This window comes from Spermophilus citellus, assembly GCF_964194105.1.
Source record: "Spermophilus citellus genome assembly, chromosome: 12".
Taxonomy (NCBI): Eukaryota; Metazoa; Chordata; class Mammalia; order Rodentia; family Sciuridae; genus Spermophilus; species Spermophilus citellus.
The window spans coordinates 11,224,451-11,237,444 of NC_138198.1; the positions used below are offsets into that span (position 1 = coordinate 11,224,451).

The 12,994-nt window shown below is 41.2% G+C and overlaps 1 protein-coding gene across 6 annotated transcripts in view; it reads right to left on the reverse strand.

Annotated features, from left to right (window-relative positions):
* AOPEP (aminopeptidase O (putative)) overlaps positions 1-12,994 on the reverse strand; it is a gene marked incomplete at its 5' end in the record, with an annotated part of 271,341 nt that overhangs the window by 64,303 nt on the left and 194,044 nt on the right. For 5 of the 6 annotated variants that reach the window (XR_014018176.1, XR_014018177.1, XM_081262545.1 and 2 more), the window contains 2 exons: positions 9,463-9,537; positions 9,718-9,780. The exons of the other annotated variant lie outside the window; for it this stretch is intronic. Coding sequence is in view for 3 of the 5 variants with exons in the window: in XM_081262545.1 (XP_081118671.1) it covers positions 9,463-9,537; positions 9,718-9,780 (138 nt within the window). The remainder of the gene's footprint in view (positions 1-9,462; positions 9,538-9,717; positions 9,781-12,994) is intronic. 6 annotated transcript variants of the gene reach the window in all.

A 12,994-nucleotide genomic window follows, 5' to 3' on the forward strand; every position in this document is an offset into this window, starting at 1 on the left:
AAGACAACTTGCACGCAAACAGAATGCAGAGGTATGCCTGCTTCTCTCCCAGTTCTCTCCACTGTTTCTGTTTACTGTCTCTCATGCCTTTACCATCTTTGTCTCTTCTTGGACACCCAACTAACTGCAAAAAATTGCCACAGAAAGTTAAAACTTCAGCATGAGCTTTATGACCTGTAGTTATATAAGTGAGGCCACATAAAATTACTGTTTTCTTTCTTGTCTATAAAAATGTAGAAATGTAAAAATATATATTGACTTTTTTTTTCTTGTTTCACATGGTTTCTTTGGTATTAATTTTGCAAATCAGTTTGTTTCCTTTCTTTCACATGAATAAAAACCTGAAGTTTCCCAGATATATAGTTAAAAATCAAGCTCTGGAAAACCAGCACTTCTTTATTTATAGAAAGATACATAAAATGGGGGCTGGGGTTGTAGCTCAGTAGTAAAGCGCTTGCCTAGCATGCACAAGGCACTGGGTTCGATCCTTAGCACCACATAAAAATAAATAAATTAAATAAAGGTATTGTGTCCACCTACAACTAAAAAAAAAAAAAAAAAGATACGTAAAGTGTTAAATGTCATGGAAATGTGTTTACATCTCAATTTGTTCGGCATCAACAGAAAGATAACTATCTTTTTTAAAGACCTATAAAAAGGTGGGGGATCATGCTATGGTTGTGGTGCTGAAAACATTTGGGATGCTTTCTGAATGACAGAACAGAATATCCAAAAACCATAAGAGACCGAACCTCTGAAAAAACCCTGGAACTTGAAACCAAATGTTTAGAAGACAGAATATACAATCAATGAAAACAAAAGGGGAAAAAGTAGAGTGACAGTGAAACGGACTGAAAATCTTATGTCCCCAAGTACAAAGACAGCCAAACTCACTGCAGCACTTCACAGTAATGTGCAGAAGACAAACACTAACTTCACAGTGTGACTACATGTTCATAAAGACAACCTAAGTTTTGAAATCACGGTACCATCAAGTCTACAATATAACAAAAGTTGAATGAACTGAAATAAAAATCTGTACCTGCATCAGCCCAGGTCAGGACTGTGAACAATGACAACAGCTCAAAGTGACATGACCTCCTTCCTCAGAGCCAACTGCTCTGGACAGCTACTGCACTGTGCACCTCTCACATACATCTACTCAATCTGCCTTCTTTTCCAGATTCTTACATCTGCAACTCTTTGAGGGCTGTTTTCTACCCCTTTCTGTGCACTGCAGTTTACTCCTTACTCAGGACTTTGCTGTGGATATGAACTATAATTACTTAGTATATACACTGTCTAAACACAGAATATGATAAGAAACACACTATGCACAGAATTATAGATACATTTCTGACCTTGAGTTTCAAAATCAACCTGATCCCTATGGGTCATCAGAACCTGTAATGGGTTCCAGCCTCACTTGCAAAACATGGATGAATTTATTTTTAAAAATCACATATTCAAACAGAGACACCAACAGTATTTATGTACAGATTAATCAAGCCCCTATCGTGCTTACAAATCAAGTAAAAGCATTAAATGGGTTTGGCTAATTTAGTTACCCAATATCCCACTGTAATTTGCAGACTGCATGTGTAAACAGCTGCATTACCCAAACAAGGCCAGGCCTGGAAACCCCAGGGCAGAGGGCACACAGCCTTGAACACTCATGGCAGAGCTTCTGCTACACTGACTTGGATTTGTCCCATGCGCATGCGTGCTGGGATTACAGGTGATTCCTAAGTGATCTTTGATACACTGTGTTTTATCTTGCCATTGCCAGAAATGGCATCTTGTCTCCTTGGTACTTCCCAGCAGCTTCTTACATATGGCCTCATGGACAACAAATTCAGGAAAACATGCTAGGTGATTAGGTTGACCTGAGTTTTCAGCAATCCTCACTATCTGAAAAATAAGATTAAATTTTTTTCTGTGTATCTTTCTATGCACATATCATGTAAATCCAAAGCTCAGATGATGGACAAGAGTGTGAGAAGAACCCAGTGGAGATGGGTTTTCCTAGGTGCCTCTGCTATTGACCAGTAAAATCTAGGAGCTACCCGAATAGCCTACTCACCATGTGAAACCCACTGAATTCCCACTGCCCATGTCACACACAGAGTCAACTCAATCCCGTTTGTCTAGAAAATGTATACATTTCAAAGTTCTAACAATATTGACTTTCAAGGGTAACAAGATAGCAAAACAATAAATTGAAAGCCCTTTGTATACACTATCTTACTCAGTTTCAAACCTACTCTATGAGAAGTGAAAAATAAACAGTTAATTCTCATTTTACAAATAAGGAAAATAAAGCTTACAAGTCAAATGTCAACTGGGAAGAGTGAACCACAATGAGACACATTAGAGTTAAATTAGTGGAATTTAAGGAAAAAAAAATCTGGGCATCCAGGATAAAAGAACAGTTCACTCCAAGGAGAAAAAGAAATGATACAAGCATCAGACTTAACACAAGAAAACAATAATAATATATTCAGAGAAAATTTAAATTAAAATAAAATATAAGTCAAGGATTTTATACGTAGTGAAATTGACCTTCAGGTATAAAGACAAAACTATCAACATGCAAGAATTCAGCCAATCCAGTTGCTCAAGCTGTCCCTGAGACATCTGCCCAAGAAGTCGCTTTGAAATGACAGAAGACATCAGCCTGAGACATATGCTAACTCTCGAGTGCAGGTTTACTTGCAAAACTAGAACTGTGGTTTCTGAAGCACACAACACCGTACCCATGGTGGCTGCGTACTGACACTGCAGGCAGCCACCAGAGAAGGAGAAATGGGAGATTATGCGAAGAACACAGCAGCTTGATAAGGGCTCACAAGCATTTGTTTGAAAGATACCACTTCAAGCCACACAACGGAAGACATAGAACGGAGGGGCAGGACAAAGTTAATATCTAATTTCCCTATTGCTCACAGCAGGAAATCAACAAGCAAGAAAAAGGAAAAAAAGAGAAAATTTTATGTGAAAATAACTATTAGAACAAAAATATAAGCCCCTAAACACCAAAAAAGGGTCCAAAAAAATCATAAAATTATATGAAAAAATTAAGGCTAAACAGTGATTTTATCAACTAAGGCCTATTATATCAAAGGATTCTCAGAGGAAAGTGAGAATCAGGTGATGCGCTCCCGGGACTCATATAACCAAGGGGCAGTCATCTTCTCCACCAAGCTCCTTTCTAGAGGTAAACAAGAACACCCAACAGGGAAGCCAAGAAACTCAACCAAATACACATCAATGAAAACTGATATCACTAAAGAGCAGCAAAAAAAAAAAAAAAAAAAAAAAAAAAAGTTATTGTTAAGTAGTAAAAAAAAAAAAAAAATTTAAATGCAATAGCCAGGTATGAGTTTATAAAAATAAGCATCATTTGTAGGATTCATTCATCTACTTCATTTGACAAATACTTATTGAGGCTGCATGGTACAGGTCCTTTTCTAAGAGGTAGGGATTTGAGGTTGAGTATCACTTTTCCTGTGTGCCGAGAACCAGAAACATACATGAGATAAATGTTGGCTGGACTTAAGACGTTAGCAGGCCATGGGTTCAATGATCCCTAGCGCCCCCCTCCCCCCAAAAAAGATACCAGTAGGTGCTTCTAAAAATAATGCATCTTATTAGAGGCACATGAGACTAGACATAAAATAGCAGCTCATTAAAATACCTAAGATGAGAATGACTGCCAAGTAAAGCCTTCAGTCACAGAAATGAACCTATAAAAGTAACTAAAAACCATTAAATTTTTCTCTGCCTGACTCCCTTTCCAGGAGAACTCTTATGGTTTATATGAAAATGGCTTTCATTTTTCATGACATGGAAGAGTTGATGGCCGCTGGCATCAAACATGCTAGAATCAACAAGAGTGTAATTATCTGCACACTTTCAACTGTTTTCACAATACGTGCTGGTTGGGATTTTCCTAATTTAGAAATATGTACTTTATGCTGGTGGTCTAGGACTGTCAAAAACCTGACAACAAAGAATTTTAAAATCTTGCCCAAAGCATTCTTTCCTATAGCAATTATTTGACTTGTTTAAACCTCACCTACTTCCACCAAATGTTTGATGTAGTCTACAACATCCTAATGTCACAATGCTGGTTGTGACACTACTTTAATGGTACATTCACATCAGCTGCCACATGTAAAGCACTTAGTCAGGGCCTGACATACTGCAAGTGTTAGCTCTTATTAACGGTTCCATTCAGAGATTTGCTCGTTCTAAAATATGTGAATAAGTATGTGAGGGTAAGTGGGTGACTGTATTTTAATTTTGCCTGTTGCATTAGTTGATATGGGAAGTAAATTTAGTACACTTAGAATTCTCAGAACATTTTCTTAAAACTACAGATCCTTTAAAAAAAATCTACAGAACAGATGAAAATTTAATGGTATAAAATTCCTTCCTGAGGCTACCAAAAAGACATTTTATCAGCAATTACTCCCTGGTTCAGTTTTTTGGGGGGTGGGGAGCAAGATTCTGTGAAACCAGATCTAACCTGAGATCTGGGTACAGAGGATTTAATACATTATGTATCTGTTAAGAATTTATAAGGGAAAAAAATGGGGAGACCCCTCAAAGAAGACCAAAGTACTCACAGGTCTAAGTACAGCAGCAATAATTAGGGGCACTGAAATTACCTCTTTTGTTTGGCTTCTTTGTAATTACTTTTAATAAATTACTCTGCCTCCCCCCATCACTAAAGTAAGTTGTCATCCAGAGGCACAATCAGCACTCAGTTCAGAGGCACTCACAGACAGGGCTGGAGGGAGGGTCTGGGCGGTGGTGCCCCAGCTGTGACTCATTAGGATCCACAAAGCTTTTCTATGGAAATCAGGATCAGCCTAGGCCTGGTAAAGGAAGAGGGGCCACACAAATGCCAGCTAGTTACGAATTCTTCACAGGACAGCAGCACCCTCAAAAACGCAGGGGCACTGTGCCTGGGAACCGCCTTAGCTGCATGGCCTGCAGGCCAGAGCCCACCTTTCTGCTGGTGGAGGATGCCTCCTGCAAAGTAAAGGGACTCTCTCTTCAGCACTCTCCCAAGTCACTCTGGGCCATTTGGCGAAGCTCTGTGTATTGACGGCTCTGGAGTCAGGCTTAACTCACTGTCTGCTCTATGGGTTCAAGAAAAAGCTAAATAATTTTAATTTGTCTTAAATATTGGTTTCCAGAAACCATAACTAAACATAAAACAAGACTTTTGTCACAAAAGGCAAACAGAGCAGTACTACACTTTGTTACATAGTTTAAATTTTGTACCTACCTTTCTTATTTTGAATATTTCAATATTATAACTGTAATAAAAGTATTTCTTACAATATATAAAATTTTAAAAGGACCTATAAAGGCTGCAAATGCATAAACCAAGCTGGATTTTTACATACAATTTTAAAACCTGTGAATTAACATTCCAACTTAGGTTATCATTGGTTGTAATTCAGAATCAAGTATCTAGAAAGGACAAATAAAAGTAGAGCAAAATGTTCCGTAATTCAGGAAGGACCATTATCACAAACAAAAATAGTTTTAATATTTTTTTTCTCATGCTCAAATAAGAGAACTTATCATTTGGCTCCAATTAAAACAGCCACTAAATACAATAAAGACCATATTTTTCACCACCATCTTTTTTAGATTTTAAAGTTTCAATCTGCATTATTTCAATGAAAACTTCATCAAGTACTGCTTTTCAGGTTCAAGCAGAAAATAATTAGGTTACCCATTAAGGTAACTTTAACGGGTGCTGCAGCTGGAAACCCTCTGCACTTTGGGTGAGTCCCGACCAACTGTAACAAAGGCCAGTCTGGCCTTGCACACTCTGCGGAAACACAGCACACATAAAGCATTACTTGTGAGCTACAGCGCCTATTCAGTTTTCCATGTTTAAAAGTAAGCCAATGAAACACTTCCAATACCATGATATATACTTTAGTGGTGACCAGAAATGAGTAACATAAAATTTGTCTTTTGCATATTCAGACAAAGAGGAAGGACAGTTCTTTTGAATCTGAAAATTGAAATTTTCTTCATTTAGAGAAGTCAATCATAACCCATTCATGTACTTTTCTTAAAACACTTTATTCCATAAATATTACTGTATCATTTTTTCAACACTGAAAAATTATCAAAACTCATATTACTTCACGTCTATGTTTATAAAAACGTTATCCCTTAATTTTTATTGTAATACATAATTTGCATTTATTTTTGAATCGGACAAAGGTAAAAACAGGAAAAAATGTGTTCTTCTAAAGCCAACGGCCATCAGGTAAAATGTTATTTGTAAAACGCTCACATACGATTTACTGTTGCAACCACGAAGCTTCCCCTGCCCCTTGAAGAGCTGCTCACCCTTCCATCCTAGCTGTTCTCTGTCCAGTCCCTTATGTTCTTGCTTTTCATTATAGAAATCACTCAAACCAAACAATAAGAGCTTGAAATAATGAAAAAGGAAGAATATCAGAATGGAAGGAGAAAATACCCTAGGACCAGAAGCAGAAGAGAGGCAAGTTTGTTATTTTCAATGAAGAAAACAAAACACAGTACAAAAGGATTCTGTCGAACGAGGGAACAAAAGCCACAATATGAAGCTAAAATATATTGGAAATAAACGTCAGAGAAAAGTATTAGAAGACGCAGGAGAAAAAATGCTGCATCTTGAGAGAACACGAAGTGAAACCTGTTAAGACAGCAGACAAAGGCTCTCCAGCAGGTGGGAATGACAAGCAGCAGCAGGGACCAGAGGACAGAAAGGCCAGGAGAGCTGTAAATCACTTATCTGGGTGGTGCATCTCTCTCACCCAATTGACTTTATTTCATTATTCATTATTTTAACCCTCAGCTGAGCACAGGCAGTTTATTTTGCTTCCTCTTCTGAAATCACGGAAAACCTCAGCCAGCATTTCCATCAGGCTGTGCCTATCACTTGGCACCATGGAGAACTTCTTTAAGGGGGAAAACAAACATACCTGCAGCTCCTGCCCTCCTGCCCTCCACAAACAGTGAGGGCTGCACCCTCCCATCACAGGAGCAGAGTTAATGCAGGCCACTCAACCAGGCTGAATCCTGAGAGGCCTGAGATTGCAGAGGCACTTGGGGAATGAAGGCAGGACAGGGGGAGGAGGGGAGAGGAGTGAGGGCAAGGAAGACAAAGTAGGCAAATTGACATGGGCTACCCTCTACATGTGGACCCCTACGGAATGATGGCAACATACTTTCTTATTTTACAGTAATATCAAGTGAATGAAAGCAGGAAAACACCATTTTATTTAATGTACATGAAAAATATAGTGGATGCACAAAAAAAGGACGCTTTGAGTAATCTGCTGCTTCTTGTGGCAGTGCAGATATTTTTTAAATGACTTTTTAGAATCAACAGTAAGTGAACTACTTTGTTCCTAGCTAAAGGTTAACACATGACCTCGGACTGGAACACTCATTACCAGAGTTCAATCTGTATTTCAAAACAGTGACACACCTCACCTACAGCTGCAGGATGGCTTCCGGGCCCTTCAGGACTTGTTCCAATGTCCTTGGGCCGCTGACCTTACTTCTTTCCACCTGGCCCTTGGAAACACTGCATGCTTTGCTTCAGCCCATTCCAAACCTTCTCTCAGGTGCTGCAGAGGCTAAATAGTAGGCAAAGGCTGGGTGGTGCTACCCAAAACCAGAGGAAAGACTGGGGACACCAATGATGAATGTGTTCTGCTCTAACTCTGATATGTCCCATCCTCTTGCCGCCCCACCTCTACCCTGGGGAATAGTCAGTTCTAAATTTCACTCCTTGAAAGGAAGTTCTCCATGTTGGTCCAAGACTAGTTCATCTTCATGCTCCCTTTAAAACTGCAGCCCTGATTTCCTAGGAGGAAGAGCCAAAAGTGCGTTCTTCCTGCAAGTTTCAACACAACAGACTCTCATCAAGGAATAGTCAAGTGGAGAATTTCCATTCTTTTGGAAGGTAAAATCTGCAATCACTCTCTAGTCCCCCTGACTCTCAGAAGACACAATGGTGGGAACACAGCTATCACATATAAAGTCACTCCTCGATTAGGTTTTGGTAGTAAGATGTCTAGAAATCCATAAGCGTAATGGCTTTTCGTTTTTGGATGATATACTGTGCATTTAAGTAATCTTATTTTTTGTTTAAAAAATAATCACTGCAAACTTTTTTGGTAAAATATGAGGCACACCACAATTCTTTTCTGTCTTTAGATACTTTATGCTCTCAACTGTCACTGTGCTATATATTTTTTTTTTTTAAAAATCAACATAACCTACCATAGTATGCTGAGGTATGGTCCCCAAATCTGTTTCAAAAGACTTTTCTATTACTGTTTAACTGAAGTGACATCTCTGACTCATTGTTTAAAAGAGGAAGGGTCAGGGTACCACTCTGCACATACAGAATGTCTAACTACAAATTGCCATGCTCCCAGGCCAGTTCTCTTTCCAACTATCTCAGAAGCTGCCCGGTATCCTTAAATGCACTTGGAGACTTTGGTATCACCTTCATTCTGGTGTACTTTGTGCAAGTTCTCAGACACTGCGATGCCCATACTAAGGCAACACATTACAGAAGTTGGCAGCAATACTATCAGCAGGAATGTGGCTGCAGAATTAAGAGTGATTCGTCATACATTCTAACAGCAGAAAAACAACTCCTCAGTATTTTAATCCCTCCGTGCTACCAAGAACAAAAAAAAAAAAAAAAAAGACAGTAAAATATAACTAAGCAAAAGCAACAAAAAGCATATCTGCTGTAGAAAGCATATCTACCTGTACAAATATTGTTCCCTTTCAAGAGTTTTTGGTAAGTAACTCAGAAAATTACAGACCACTTACCTTATTTCAAAATATTTATTTCAGTGATGAATCAAGTTTTAACCTCACACTATTTCAGGAGGAAACAGTTCTAACTTCTACAAAGTAACATTTTATTTCTAAATTTAGAAAAATAAATTCCTCATTTGCTTTACAATAAAAATCCCTCTTAGCGTTTTGAAAGCAATCCACTTCTTTCCTGTCTCTCCATTCTCAGAAAACTCCAACCTGAGTGCAGGCGAGTGCTGGGCCACTGCCTCTGTCCCACCACAGAAGCCTGCAGGAGATGCACTTGGGAGGCTTTCAGGTTCAGAGGCACCTCGGCACTGCTGGTCTAATAAGGACACCGCTTGGGTCCTGTTTCTCTATTTAATGAGCACGAGACAGATCTGCACCAGCCACTCACGAGAACGTCGCATGTGATGCTCATTACGATTATCAACAATATTTCCATAGAATTATTCACAGAAATTACAGCTACGGCTTACTGGAAATGTAATAGAAACTTTTAAAGAATGCTATTCTAATTGTCGTGACCAGGTCCCGGGGCTTCGGGAAGCGGCGATTTATAGAGACCCTCTCCGGTCCTCTCTCAAGGATCCCTACCTTTTCAAACACCTCGTTTTTCTCCCTTCGCCGCCGTTTTCGGGGTCTGCGGTTCACTCGAATCCATTTTGTCACCTGAAGTTCAAGAACCACAGAGCATTTTAAAGAGGTGGCCGGGTGCCGAGGGCCGCTGGCCGGCGGAAAGCGCTCTGCTGCGCTCGAGCCCGCAGGCCGCCCGGCGCAGGGCCCCGGGCCGCGACCTCCGCCCGCAGGCCGCACCCGCCGCCCCCGCGCCCGCTCCGCCCGCGCACTCACCTCGGCGCTCACCTGCCGCGCGAGCCCGCACTCCGCCCCGGCCTGGCGCTCGCTCTGCAGAGGCTGCGGGGAAAGGGACAGGGTCAAGTTCACCCCCGGGGGCGGCCTCGCCTCCCTCCCCGAGCCCTGCCCACCCGGCGCGCAGCCTCGCACCTCGCCCGCGGCAGGTGAGGACGGAGGCGGCGGCGGCGCCAGAACCCAGGCGCCCCGCGGGCCCAGAGCGCGGCGCGGGCCCGCAGCACCGAGCGCGCAGCGCAGCGCAGCGCAGCGCGGGCTGCGCGGGGCCGGCGGGCGCGGGAGGCGGACGGGCGCGGCGCGGGGCGGGGCGGGGCCTGCCTTAAAGGTATAGGCCGCTGCGCCGCCCCTCCCGCAGGTCTCCCCGCCCCCGCCCCAGCCCCACGAGCCCGCTATTTTATTGTTCGTCTTGCAAATGTTTTTCTTCCTCTCCTGGGCTCCTGCCCATGCTCGCGCCGCGGCGCCCCCCACGCGTGGACAGACCCCGGGCGCGCATGCTTCACCTATGCAGCCTTCAGACCCCGGGCCGTAGGTACCCGCAAAAGGCTTTCTCAGAGGTTGGAGCACACGAAATGCTGCCTGCTCGCAGTCGAAGGCTTTTGCAGAGATGCTTCCCGCAGCCCCGCGAGGAGTCAGTACTTGCTCCTCCGGTCAGAAGCTAAGTGTCCAATAGCTTCCGTGAAGGGAAAGGAACTTTCCAAATGCACTGTTCGCGAATAGATTACCGCGCAATTAAGTAGACGCTTTTCAGTGTTCCTCTGGGTCTGGAGGTGACCTCCAGAGAGAGAAGCCTGGAGTGCAGAAAAATCTAGCCCCCAGTTCCCCCGGCGCATCGCGGGAGCCGCCGCGCTCTGGCTATGCTCAGCCGGCGCGGCACTCGCCCCGACAGCGTGGGCGCACAGCCCTGAAGCTCCAAAGTCACCGGTGGAATTAAAAGGAGCTTAATCTGTTTTCATAATTAGGGAGAAAGTTTCCACTTCGTTTACAAAAGTGTTCGCTACCCCCAAGTTTTCAGGTAACCACCAAAAGGTTTTCCATCAGCTTCAGAAGCTAGTGGGACCAGATTGCTAGTGAGAGCCGGGCAGGAGAGTAGGGTCGTACTCGTTTGCTGATTTTGACCACCCTTTAAGTTTATCGCATTTCCTTAAAGAAAATCTGCCTTGCCCTCTCTTTATTGCGACTCCATCCCTCTTTCAAGATCAAAAGGTTTAGATCAAAGCCAAGATCAAACTCAGTACTTTAAATAGAAGCAACTTTGCTATGGAGTATTTTATACAAAGAGGAGCTTCTTAATGGAGACATCAGAGTGGAGAACTTCATTGGGTCTCTTCATTCCATATTCATAACTGGACTACTTAAACTTACATTAATGATGCACATTTATTTCCTAAAATAAACAACAAATCTGCTCAAGTGGAGGAATCTTCCTTAGTGTTTGAGTTTCCGGGAATACAAAAGAAAAAAAAAATCTTAACTCCAGAGAGAAGTATAAATAGATGCATTAACCATTCTGTATCATTAGTAGATAAGTGCTATGAAATGCAACCTCATTTTCAACATATTATCTAATTTTCTTATACATTTGTATACAGCCATCATATGCAGTTTTTCTACTATAAAGGAAATGGACAAAATAGTTAATGCTTTGGAAATTTTGTGTGCACATACACATAAGCAGATAAAAAATTAGAAATGGAGAAGTGGATTACATGGAGCTGCTTAATTTTAAATGCAAAGAGAACTATGAACTATCCAAGCTTCTTCTATACTACTAATTCCAGAACCAGCAGAAATCCATCCTGGCAGATGCTTCCTTTTATCCAGCATTATTTTCTTCCTTGGAAGTTCACTGCCCCTAGGAATTTTGATATGAACCACTCAATACTGATGTGCCTAACTTACACCAACCTTTTTAAAGGTTACTTTTTAGTGACTTGTAAAAAAATAATTTCAACATATAGACTTCGAAGAAACAAAAACCAAGATTGTTTTTAAATTCTGTGTATTCCACTGAGTTACTGGACAGATCTTGGGAGGACGCAGTCTCCTCTCTCCCTAGCACTCAGTTCTTAGAGCATCTGTTTCTGGCATAAGCTGAACAGTGAGACTTAGTCTGTTGCTCTCCTCCTCTAGTGCCTCATTGAGTGGGAAGCAAAAGCTGGGGTCCATTCTAAGCTTCTCCCAACTTTTTCCTAGTTTGTTCTCTTGCCCCACCCCATAATATATTCTCCACAGAGAAGCCAAAATCATATTTCCAAAGGTAATTCTAATGGTTTCACTTGGCTTTATGGAGGCTGCTTTGCTTGGCTAGTTCTTTCTTATCCTCTAGTTCTGGTCTTAACACTTCTCAAAGGTCTTTCTTCACTCTCCACCCAAATTATGTAATTCTCCTGTTCTTTCTAATAGCATCCTCTTTATATTCTTTTGAGTGATTGTCTTTTATAGCTATTTTGAATTTTATTTTTTATATTTATTTTATTATTTAGTTTTAAGTGGATACAGTATCTTTATTTTGCATTTATGTGGTGCTGAGGATCAAACTCCATGCCTCAAGCATGCTAGGCGAGCGCTCTACTACGGAGTCACAACCTCAGCCCATTGAATTTTATTTTTAATTAAGAAAGTATTTTTAGAGTAGTTTTAGGTATAGAGAAAAATCAAGTAAAAAAGCACAGGATTTGCATATCCCCTCACCTCCACAGTTCTCCCTACTATTGACACAACGTTCATTAAGGTTGAAGAATCAGTACTGATACATTATTATTAATTAAATTCTATAGCTTTCATCAGGGTGTGTTCTTTGTTGTAGCTATTTCTTGCTAATTTACTGAATATTTATCTCCCTAACTGGACTTTAGGTTCCAGGAAGAAAGAGATCCTGTCTTTTGTTCCTGGTATTCATCCAGTTATTAAAAACAGTACCTCACATAGAACAGATGCTCAAAAAACATGTTAAACAAGAATGGAAGTATAAAGGAACAAATGAAGGAATAGCACATGAAATTTCATGAGGGAGAAGTTTTGAGATGAAGATTTCTCTAACTTCTGTTTATTTCACCACTAAAATATCTTAATTTGAGCTGAACACAGTGGCAACTAAGTCAAGAGAATTACAACTTCAAGGCCAGCCTCAGCAACTTAGTGAGGCACAGTCTCAAAATAAAAAGGGCTGGGGATATAGCTGAGTGGTAGAGCACTCCTGGGTTCAATTCCCAGGGTAGCAACTAAAATAAAATGCCTTTTTGTAAAGAGCATAGAATTG